At 35.1% G+C, this 12,079-nt stretch overlaps 1 protein-coding gene across 1 annotated transcript in view; it reads left to right on the top strand.

Annotated features, from left to right (window-relative positions):
- The window catches only part of ADGB (androglobin), a 108,834-nt gene that overhangs the window by 84,705 nt on the left and 12,050 nt on the right, over positions 1-12,079 (top strand). The window contains exons 27-29 of the mRNA XM_088052616.1: positions 1,251-1,435; positions 6,403-6,599; positions 7,771-7,882. Coding sequence (XP_087908742.1) covers positions 1,251-1,435; positions 6,403-6,599; positions 7,771-7,882 — 494 coding nt within the window. The remainder of the gene's footprint in view (positions 1-1,250; positions 1,436-6,402; positions 6,600-7,770; positions 7,883-12,079) is intronic.

Below are 12,079 nucleotides of genomic sequence, written 5' to 3'. Positions count from 1 at the left end.
TATCCACATGCCAATTACCGAAATTCCATTGTACTTTCCGGGAGTAAACATGCATTAAAATCAAGATTTTGGAGGTGGGGAGGAGACTTTTTTTATTTTTTCAGCTATTGGGATAAAGCTTTAATTAATACAGGAATAAGACACTTTTTTTTTCCCAGTATATCAGACCATCTTCCAGTATTGGCAGAAAAATTTATATATGTTTTATTTTAGCATGCTGATTCTTTTAGGAGAATATATTTAGTAAATATGAGATTTCATATTTATTAATTCTTTTTTAATTGATTAAAGTTCATTAAAATCCCTTCTGAGTTCAAAACTGACCATTACTAAATTGTTATACTGAAGCTTTTACACAAAGAACTACACATTACACTACAACAGGCCTTGTGCTTAGAGCTGATTAAATGTGTATATTTTGAAGGTTAATTCTAGAACATTTTATCCTGATTCCTCAAGACTTTTTCAATATTTCAAACCAATAGATTTTTCTTGGGATAGAGGTCTCTTTAAGAGGAGGAATCTGTTTCAATAAAAATGAAAAATGCATGCAACAGAAACAAAACAAATGCACTAAAATTTTGTAAGCACTCTCTTGATGATTTTCATTCTTTTCCCCCTTCTGATGTTACCAATCTTAAACAAAATTATATATTTTTAGCTCCAAAGGTGCTGAAGTCTGGGTAATGGATTTTTTGTGTGTTGTTGCTTCTTTGCTTGTTTGGTGAGATTAGTTACAACAATTTGAAGTTATGGACAAAAAGCATATAATACATAAAGCAATGGGTTAGAACATAACAACTATTTGAACAATATAACAATTATTTGAATTTTGTCCGCAGACTCTAATTCAACAGTTTTTTAATGCCGCAGTCTTTTAAGCTGACCAAAGTAACTACTAATATCAAAGGAGATGTCCGTACCTATTTGAAAGCAAATACTTTTTCCCCTCAGGTACTTTTGATACAGTTCACTAATCTGGCTAATGATAGTCAACAAATAAAAGTACAGTAGGCAGTCAAATGTCTTTTTGGACATTTGATAAGTCAATGAAGAAACAAAAAAATAGTTAGACCAACCCATTTTTCAAAAGCAAAGAAGCTTAGCCCATTAGACTCCAGGAAGATATTTGATTTGTAACTCAGTTTTAGGTGTTTGCTTCCAGTTCAGCTCAACATTTAGGTACTTTCCTAAAAAAGAATGATCAGGTATAGTTGGTTATATTGCTGTAATTTTTTCTTCCTCTTCAGGTATTTTGTAAAAGTCACAGCACCACATACTGCTACATTGCAAGTACAAACCTCTAATTCAGATGTGTTCATTAAATTACAAGTCCTAGAAAATGAGAAGGAAATTACAAGTGTCATTGGAAAGGGCAATGCAGTCATCCCAGTTGTTAATTTCTGGAGTAATCAATCACTTCTGAGCTCCCAGTGTAAGTATCGTAAGCCATATTTGATAATTTTATTCACTGCAGGATGTACGTTCTTACTGTTACTGTAGATAATCACAGAAAATACTATTTTTCCCTGCTCTTTTCATGAATCTTTAATTTTACTGTTCAAAACAAATAAGTACAATTGAATGAGGTACATAATTCTTAGACATATTTTTAACAATGGGTCCTGTAGTGCTCAGGTAATTTAAACAAAACATTAAGTACCATCTGCCTGCCTCCACTATACTTCCTATACACAACAGATTTTTATGGCTACTGCCATGCCATCTTCTTTGGTAATCTATATTTTCCTGTTTTCTATACACCTCACTTCTAAACCAAATTATTTCCATTTTATTTGTGTACTATTTTGAATTATTCATTACAGTTGTGTTTCAATTTTAAAATTAATTCTTCATAAGAATTAAAAGTTTGCTTAAATAAAACAGATGCTTATAAACCGTCTGCTACTGTACTCTCCATGAACGCTACTATACATAAGGTATGTAAGATATGAAAGTCTTCAGTCCTTCTATGAAGGCTTCTAAGCAATAAATATTCTGTAAATCTGAGTTTGTCTATTTGAGCATATTGAGAACTTGAGGCAAAGACAAATTGTTCAAATACTGGCTTATTGCTTTGCTAAAGCCCAAAATAGCATATTTCATCTGCTCACCTCCACTATTTTGAACTGTGGAGTTTTCAAACATGATCCTTTAGCATGATGTGTAATAGGAAATTCCAACGCTTTATGGGAAAAAATAATTTAATCATATTTATGAAACATCTTGATTTCTGTCTCAACTGCACCTTGTTATTAACAGAAATGTAAAATCTAATCCTATGGAGACCATGCTCTTAAAACATAATTCATCAGATGAAAACATTAGGGTTTTAAAGGAAGTCATAGAGAATCTGTCATGATTCTCTCTGAGTTACCAAGATAATCAGTAGCTATTTTTGGTTACTGTTTTTGGAATGTGGAAGTGGAATAGTAAACTTAATAGTAGACTGGTGGAAATAGAAACAGGAAAGTATAAAATAGCTCAGCTTAGGATCAGCATCACAATAGTGGCAATAAGTGAGTTACTCTAAGTGAAGGAGAAACCTTGTTTTGGGAGACTACCTCATTGCAAAGATGATAGTCTGAAGACTGAAATAAGTTAAAAGGCACAATCAAGTGACAGAGAAGAGAAATGGGTTTCACCAGATGCTGAAAGGATAAGGATGGGGCAAAATAACTAGAAGTGGTGTTTTGCTTTTGCCAGTCTACCAGGACATGTATGTGGGAACTTTGCAAAATATCCTCAGAAATCAGACACACACATTCTAGCTCTAATGTGCTGTGATACAAATAAATTCTTCTAATTTAAAATTATTTTAATCCACTGTGAATTATTCAGTAAAATACCTGCTACATTAACCTGATTGAATATAGGAAGGTTTTTGTATCAGTGCTTATTTAGCAGTGGTGGCCATAAAATCATGTTACGATTTTAGGCTATATTTGAAATTGAAATGAATATTCTGATGCTCTTTAAATGTGTGTGAGTATATAGAGAGTTGACATTTGGAATGAATGACTGTGAAACTGTCACTGCTTGTTGTTTTTTTTACTATTACTTATATTTTTACAATACTAACACAATTTGCCTTAACACTGAAGTTCTTTTCCTATTAATATATATCCTGTATATCACAAGGAAGATACTTTGTGTAGAATCTTTCATAGCATCCAAATTAAATGAAAATATTGTGAAATGTACTCAGTATAACCAATATGACAGTATTGTATTAGCCAATCTACTGAATACCTCTAGGTTCAGTAGTGGTTCAATTTATGGCATTGTAAAAGTATGTTTCTTTGCTATTGTCAAAAGTGTTTTTATGGCCTGTACAATAACGATATAGAAATACCCAGAAATACTGATGCCAAGTTCAGGTGAAGATTCATACAACAGACACTCAATGCAACAAGATTCCTTCTGTCAGTATTTCTTTGTTCTCTAAAAAAGTGTGCTTTCTCAGAATAGGAATAATCAGAAAACACTGCTATACCACTGGCACCAATCTTGTTAGTTAAGCCACATATAATCCCTAAATTTGACACTTATTCACTGCCACACATGTTCTGTCTCTCACAGAATTGATCACTGTGTTGCCAGAAGTTCTCCTAAGTGACATTATTGTGCAAGCATCACCAATAAAACATTATCTCCCTTGCCTACCCACAGCCTGTTAATTCATCTCTGTCACAGATGTTCTATTAATGTCTTTTACAGCTCAAAATCTACATTAAACCAACTGATTTTGAATATATTTGCCTCTTCTGAGATCTAGCAGGTGACTTGGACCTTGAATATTTGCTTGACAATAAAGGACTTACATATTGACACACCCATTGCAGCCATAATTTGTTTTGTTGATACAAGCACAGCAGTTGCATAAGCACAGATGGTCAAGTGAATGCTCACAATCCTTTTATTTTCCACAGTAACAGTCTGATCCAATCCTGTTAAAAAGTATAAAAATACCTTTCAGAAATGTGTTTTACTCTGGAAGCGAGGTAGGTAGAAGTTTCTTCTAGCCAGAACTTAGGAAAACCAAGAGCGATATACACATACTTTTGTATGCAGCAAGAAAAATAATTTGATGTTAAAGTGCCGCCTGGTGACCACTGCGAGAATTACTGACTGTGTATTTTGGGGAGCTTTTCCAAGTGATCGTTCCTGCAAAGGAAACATCGAGTCTTATGGGTGATTCCACCATTCTGAGATGAATTATCTTCATGTCAGGATCTTCCTCTGGAAAAATCTTTATAGAGCTGTTTAATACTCAAGCTCTTCAGGTTTTGGGGAGAGAGAAGAGGAGAATAGCAAGGCATTAATGAAAATCAGTTGTAGGCTAAGGAATACAACTTCCCTTGAACTCCACCTATCTTGCTCGGTAGAGGTAAGCTCCTGCAGAGGGCAGTGCACATCTCCTACTCCTGGAACCCCAAGACAACACATCCTGGAGTGAAGCTCACCTCTCTGTTGACTCCGAGGAATTCATCTAGGTGGTCTTGCCGCTTTAAACTTATACTTTTGTATATTACATCCATTGGCCCTTGCTAACAGTGCTCAGACACTGAAGATCATACCTAACTAGAAACCTTTATGCAAATATTGCAAACAGTAACCAAAGGCAATTTACACAAATAGAAAATGTCTTTATGTAGTTATTTTTCCATCTGGAATACAAATTGTTTCTTTGCCAGCAGGTTTTCCTGCAGATGTAGAATATTCAAGATTTGGGTCTTTGAATATTGTTTCTTATTCATCCAAATGCACTTCCATTGAGTGAAAGCCTCATGATTTTGGTTCCCTCTGGTGAAAGTCCAGATACTCTAACCTTTGTGAATTATGTCTACTCTCACCTTCACCTAGCATGGGAATTTAACTGATACCTAAAAAGCTCAGCAGTAGCTGAGTGAGAAACTATTCCACAGTTACAGGCTTGCTTAGGCATACCTTTTACAAAACAACAGCCATGGAGTTGCAGCACCTTGAAAAATGGTTGAGAAGAAACCAAGTATTGTCTCCCTTCACATTTGTTTCACAGGCCTCCTTGCCACAGGGACAGCAAGAGGGATGGCTCTGGTGCTAAAGATTCTAAGTGCAACGCAGAAGGGCAACTCAGAACTTGTGATTAGGAGTTTGAGACCTCTTTAAGAGACCATCTCTGCAAGGTCTTATTTTGATTTCCTGACTTCTGTTGCTTTTCTTAGGAACAAGGAAGCACTGGCTTATGCAGAGGAAAGATGCAATAGGAAGTAATCCAGGACATTTGGCTTTCATAAAAAACAGTATTTCCTAGCTCCATTTGAGTTTCTAGGGGCACACTTAACTTCCAATTGAGCATTTATACTTTGTCACACCACCAGTAAATTGTGTTGAATCTGCTGTAATAGTCCTGCCACCTCCTGTGAATTTCCCTGGATGTTTCATTAACACACATGAAAGTGTGCATTTTTCTTTCAAAGTGGTGCAGGATCATCCTTTGTTTATACAATAAACTCTGGGAGGAGTAAAGCCTCTTGTCCTCAGTGAAGTCAAAATGATATGTCTTTCCCAGATGATGGTCCAGCTGTTTTTAGTGCAACACAGGTGAAGCTGCTTCCCCAGAGGTGTTATTCTTTGTCCTTATTCAATTTTCTGTGAGATGTTCACTTTTAGAATTTTCTTTCCTTTTTCTGTAGACATGCAGGCAAAAGAATATCATACATTTCAATGCATTAGAAATGAAAACAAATTTATGTTTTCTGAGTTAATATTTCTGTACCAGTCCTTCTTTAGAACATTCCACTTTTCACAGTTTTCCCACATTAACATCTTCCTTAGGTGACAATTATATACTTTGATAAAGGATAGATCACAAATAGTTTTGTATCTCCTTTCAAGACAGACTTTTTTTTTTTTTTAGCTCAGGTTAGCTCTAGTCTTTGTTTTAGGTTGACACAAAAGAGGTTAGATAAGAGACTTCTATAAGGGTATGCATTGCCATAACTGAGGCCAATGCATACCCTTCATCCAGTTTTACACAATTTATTAAATTAGCTTAGCCACAAAGGGATCCCATCATAGGGAGCACAAGGCATCTATATTTTGTGATGTACAGCATGATGCTGTGGTGGTTAGGGCAGGAAAGAAGGATGGGCTTATATGCTTTGTAAACAGTAGCAACAGTTATATATACACAGCCTCAAGTTTCTCATTATTTACTTTGAAGATGTTTGTGATTTGCATGCAAAATGAAATCTGCATATTTTTTGGAATAAGCATAATTTTAATTGGAAGCTTGTAAGTATAATCTAGTATGAGAAAATGGACTAGGTTAATTCTTTCTGATATTTTCTGGGGGCATCTGTTTACCTTATACCAGTAATTCATATCATTTCTGGACCTTTTTTTGTCATCTTGCAGTAAAAAACCTACAGAATATTCAAAGCAGTACAAAGAAGGGATCAGAAACTGGACGATTGAAAAAAAAAAGCCGTAATTCATCAAAGGACAGCAAAACTTCTTCCAAAACAGACCTTGTACAGGAATGTTCACTGATATCAATAGATGAATCTTTCTCTTCGGAAAACTTTGAAAATAATGTTGGAAGCCCACAACAAGTAAGAGTTTGTTAATCACTGGGATTTGGGAAGAAAGAAAAAAGCAAACAATGAAGGGTTATTGCTAATTCTTTTGGTACATGTGGAGATCTTCTATCCTGGAGCAAGAACAAGGAATCCAAAATTAAGATTGTTGGTAGCTTTTGAATGAGATGATGAAAAAAGGATAATGTACATGTATGAACGACTAAATAAGTAGGGGGTTTCATATCAAGGTGATTTACTCTATCTTTAAGTGTTCTTCATTTGGCAAATCCAGTGCAAGTACAGCAAAACTTTCACATAAGGATCAAAAATTGCCATAAATTAAATTAACATTTTGATGCTTCAATATGAGCTTTCTTTGAAATATGATATTATAGAGGCCATCTCTAATAGTTTGCATAGAGAAACACCCATTTCCAGTCAGCTGCAAGCTTTAGTAACAGACACATATTATCTGGTACTTGAGCCAGGTTTGTCAGAGGCTAATGTCTAACATGGGTTTTTCTTGATGTCATTTAGTATTTGTCTATTTTAGAGAAATTAAACTATACTATACTTTCTAAAACAGTTCTTGTTTTACAACTCCACATATTTTTCTGCTGTGTTTTTTTCTTGATAGTTGAGTTAAATTGCAACAAAATAACCTAAGAAAACAAAAATTATTGAAAAATAAACTCCAGAGTTGTCCCTTTGACTCAGAACTGGCATTATAATTTTGGAAAAAAAATTCTAAATATAATCATTTCCAATTCAGTTTAGACAATGTTTAAAACAGCCCATGGACCCTGTCACCTTTATCTCAAAATTAAGGCATTATTGAGTGCTAGTACAAGGGCTCAAAGCTCTGTAGTAGGTCTAAAAATCAAAGACAAAAGTCTTTGTTTTAGTACATGGCATATATAGGGAAGTTACATGGAAATCTTACAGGAATGTAGCTCCTTATTGTGTAGCCCAGTTTAGTTTTACTTGATAAACACATGAGTAATTGTTTAATTTCACAGGAATTAAAATAAGACCTGTGGAATTAACATTAATTTTTTAAGCTTCTTGTGAATGGTGTTATGTGCAAGCTTATAAATTAATTATGTGTTTTATTTGCTGAATTCAATAGCTGGCACTTGCCAGCTGCAGGACTTGAATTCTTGCTGTAATTGTTATGTCTTCAGCATGTTGCATTTTCTTTCAGTCTTACCAGTATTCAATAGAGGCATTGGTGTTGCATGATAGTTGGCCACTTACTGAGAGTGAGTCTTTGCTTGTTCAGAAACTGAAAGAAATGCAGAAAGATGAAATCAAAGGTAGGTTGATCTAAGTACATATTTAGTCAAATGTATCATGTTACTGTTTAAAAAAAAAAAAAAATTGCTCCAAGCAACATTTTTTCACTGTTTGAGTGAAATAACTAGGCAACAAAACTTTTATGTTCTGTAGTTCTTAGAAATGAAGTTTGATTGCATGAATCTACACCTTCACAAAATATAAGGAAATCAGAGAATACACTGTAAGACTCACCTTCTTAGGGCTCAGCTTTAGGTAGAGATACAGAGCAGAAACATGCCTGCTGATAATTTAAGAAAATATACAGAACAAGAAGGGGTGAAAAGGCGTGGTTTGGGAAATGCATTGCTTCTGTACTGCTAGGAGAATTTAGGAAGAGAAAAAACTGGGAAAGTGCCCAAGTACAGTCTGTATGTCTAAGTCACGAAGGGGACAGAGAAATTACAGAAGGTTTTGGGTTTTTTATAGATTATTGTAGCATTTCTTCTTTAGGGACAGTAAAAACCAATCCCAAGACACTAAAAGCACTTTGAATCCTAGTCAGTACTCTGTAAATTAGATAAATATCTTGTATTTGCTTCTTCTTTTATCAGCAAGGTTGACACAAAATTATTTAGATCTTAATTTTGTTAAAGTTTGTCACTCTGGACCCAAAAGCCTGAGAGAGGCAAGGCTGCCGCCAGTGCACATGGTGCAACTGTTAGGCTGAAGATATAATCCCACCAAGCACGTGCACATAGACACACATACACACGATGTATATGTGTAGGTATGTGTATATATATACATATACACACACACATTGCCAGCTACACAGATCTCAGACAGACACTCAGAGCACACAGACACAGACACAGCACCAGCTACCTCATCCTTCTTTTCTTTCTCAGACTGGAAAGAATGGAAGTCCCCAAGATAGACTATATATTTCTAAAAAGATGGAACCTTCCACCAGCTGCACTCATACACCTCTTGTGCTCAGTAGCTCTCCTCTGCATCCCCTACAAGCTTCGAGGCTGCAGCCCTGCTCCAGCTGCTGTTGCAGAACATCACACACACTTGCAGCTGATTCTCCTGTGTTCTCACCCCTAGGTTCCTGCAAAACCTAAAATATTACTTTCCATCATCATTCAGTAAATTTCCCGTATTATGAATATTAAAGTTCTATAACTCAATTTTTAAAAGAAGTGATAGAAGAAATTATTTGCTTCCTCATATACATACACTTGCTAATACCCAAAAGAAATTATTTAGGATGGTTGGTTTTTATTTACTAGTGGTATGTCTCGCTTTTTATTCTATTTACATATTTCTTTTTAAATGTCTGGTCAAGTCTCTTTTTGGTAATTTTTACTTCTCTGGACTGAACTTAGATTCAGCAGCAGTAACTGCTGATGGATGTTATCTAATTTCTTGGGTTTGGGATGTATGCAATATTTGAGATTTTTTTTCAGTATTTCTTAGTTATTATTACACAATAACTTTACAACGTTATTTTTACACAACAACTTTAAAACGTTGTATCTTCTTGATTTACTGTAGTCTCTAGTCACTTTTAGTAGCATTTGAGGAGCTATGTCATGTAGGCTTACAGACTTTTACACAGCTCTTTTAGTGATTTCACCGGCTTGTGTTTGGTTGTGTTCTTCACAATATCATCTTTTCTTCCTAGATGATTCCACTCATTCACTTAATTTTCCCTGTTAGACTGCTTCTTACGATAAACATCCTATTGCATCCTCTAACCCTTCTGAGTTGGCTACATACTGACAGCTTGCACTAGACAATATCCTTTTATACAGCTTCACCATGGTCTGTAAAACTGCAGGTGAAAGGTCACTTAATCTCTTAAATTTCTTCACTAGTTCTCAGCTCATGTCACTGAATCTTGTCAATGTCATGAGTGTTCTCAGGGTTGAATTCAAGGCAGCAGCATTCCAGTTCACAGCTCCTCTACGCTAATTGATGCTCTTTTGCAGTCAAACATACTTAAGCTACAGTCAGTCATAACAAGCACTTTTTTCTTGGGATTATTTTAAAATGGTGTAAATTTTTGTGCCCTCTCATAAATGCTGTCTTTCAAAGTAACCCAAATCCATTTCACAGTTCTTATTAACTCATTGTTTCTGTGTATACAAGGATACCAACAGATCGCCTAGGCCACCAACAGACTTTAAACACAATTTATATCAAAAAGTTTAAACACCAATACTCATTTAGTAGTTAGTGTTTATTTTATGTACCCTTTTAACAACAATATTTATCTGAAGTGCTTACTATAGTCAAGTATTTTGGGGGAAAGCCCAAACATTTTTTCCTTTTTCTGATTGTGAACTAATCTTAAATCAGTTAGAAAAATGACCTTTACCATTTAAAACTGCTGACACAGGTTGTCAGACACAAAATTCAGATAATAATAATGTTGATGTGTAACCAAAAAGGTGTTCCACCATGTGATTTTTAAGAACACTGCAGTGAGCCAGATGAAAAAGTATTGCAAAAAATTTTCCTCTTTTCAAGTATCCCATTTTCATGTAAGCCAACAGTGCCATCTGGAGTTAATTTTGTATTACATCTAATTTATCATGCCAAAAGCATATTTCAACTTTATATTAAGATCTACTAAAATCTTTTTAAACTAGTCTCCCTTTAAATGAAGACCCATGCTATTATACTATTGATATTCACCAATATTATAAATGTTTATTTAGAACATTTTTGAAGAAAGCAAATTCTCTGGTATACAGATGCTATGACAATTTTGTATTTGCTGATGTTTGTGCTTGTAAAAAGAACTGTGTTAGAGAATGTTACTTTGTGAATAATACTTAGTCATATTTATTATATATGAAATCCAATTAAATGTTTTATTAAAGAGCCCACTGTGCAAACAAAACATTAAAAAGGCATTAAGGAGGAAAACTTAAGTACACAGAAATTAGGAAGTTCCACATAGTTTATTTATACTGTCTTCATTACTTTCTCTCTTTCTTCCTCTGTTTGTCTTTTTTTTTGTTCATTTGGGGGTTTTTTGTCTCCTTCTGAGAACTGTTATGGTGCAAGTTTTCAATGGAAAAAGACTTTTAAAAACATAAGCTCAAGATCATTATTCTTTTACAAAAGGGGAACAATTAGCAATCTTGTATCTCCAGTACCATTTTCAGTTGCTTGACTGTGTAAGCAAAATCATTTTAAGGTTCATTTTTGTATAGAGGATTTTCAACTATTCTTTTGGGGTTCTTTGGTTTTATTTTTCTTGTAGTAGGATCACAAATTTTATTGTGCAACTGTCACAACCCTGAGCTGAATCATCACTGTGTGATGAATGCTGGCTGCATGTATTTTACATATTGCCTTAAATTAACTCAGGAGCGTAAGCTGTTGATGAGAGAGGGCTATCCATGCAACTGGGAAAGCAGGAGAAGATAGAGTGCCCAGCCAGGTAGTAGAGGTAGGTTTGAAAAGGCAGGACAGGCTTTGGAATATTCCTTTCTATCCTCCACAGTGGTGAAGGTTTCTCCCACAGGTTTTATTTCCCACAGGAGAACTTGCTGGCTCGTGCCAAGAAGAGGATTCCATGGGATGTTTAACTGGATATTCAGATCTCTCTCTCTTTCTCTTTTCTATTTCCCAGCTCACCTATCAGTAGTGATTAAACACTTGCCTGGTGTTCAGTGAACAAAGAGTTCACAGAGGATATATCATGGTGCTGTAGATCTCTAAGCCACACTCTAACCCCACACTACTACTGCAACCAGATTTTTGGTTTGCTTCTGTCCTGGTCTATTTTTTCTGTGATTTTAGTGTCTGGGTGTGCCCAACTTTGGAAAGATTTTTGACATTGTCATCTGCTAAGAATCCTTCTGAGGGTCCAGTCAAAGACAGGAAAAGCAACATCTGAACTTCTCAATCTTTTCTTAATGAAATCTGAAAGTTCCTTATGGGGCAACTAACAGTTGTTATTACCAACTACTGGGTAATCCCACTAAATGCTCAGAGCCTATTTCAGATAGCAGGAGCATGATATCTTCTCAAAGAAAGCTTCAAAAGACTCCTCTGTATTATACCTATGAATAAGATAAATTCTCTGTAATTTAAATTTCATAAACCAGGAGTAGCTGTCTATTGTGCCTAAAAAAGATAATTGATGTATCTCAATCTGAAGCTGAGTTTCAGATAGGAATTACTTGGTGCAGTTGTTTGACTTGTCATAGACA

The sequence above is a fragment of the Pseudopodoces humilis genome, chromosome 3, assembly GCF_049639895.1.
Source record: "Pseudopodoces humilis isolate 2021_Gansu_Grassland_sample_001 chromosome 3, ASM4963989v1, whole genome shotgun sequence".
Classification (NCBI taxonomy): domain Eukaryota; kingdom Metazoa; phylum Chordata; class Aves; order Passeriformes; family Paridae; genus Pseudopodoces; species Pseudopodoces humilis.
This window is presented reverse-complemented; position numbering and strand designations above follow the sequence as displayed.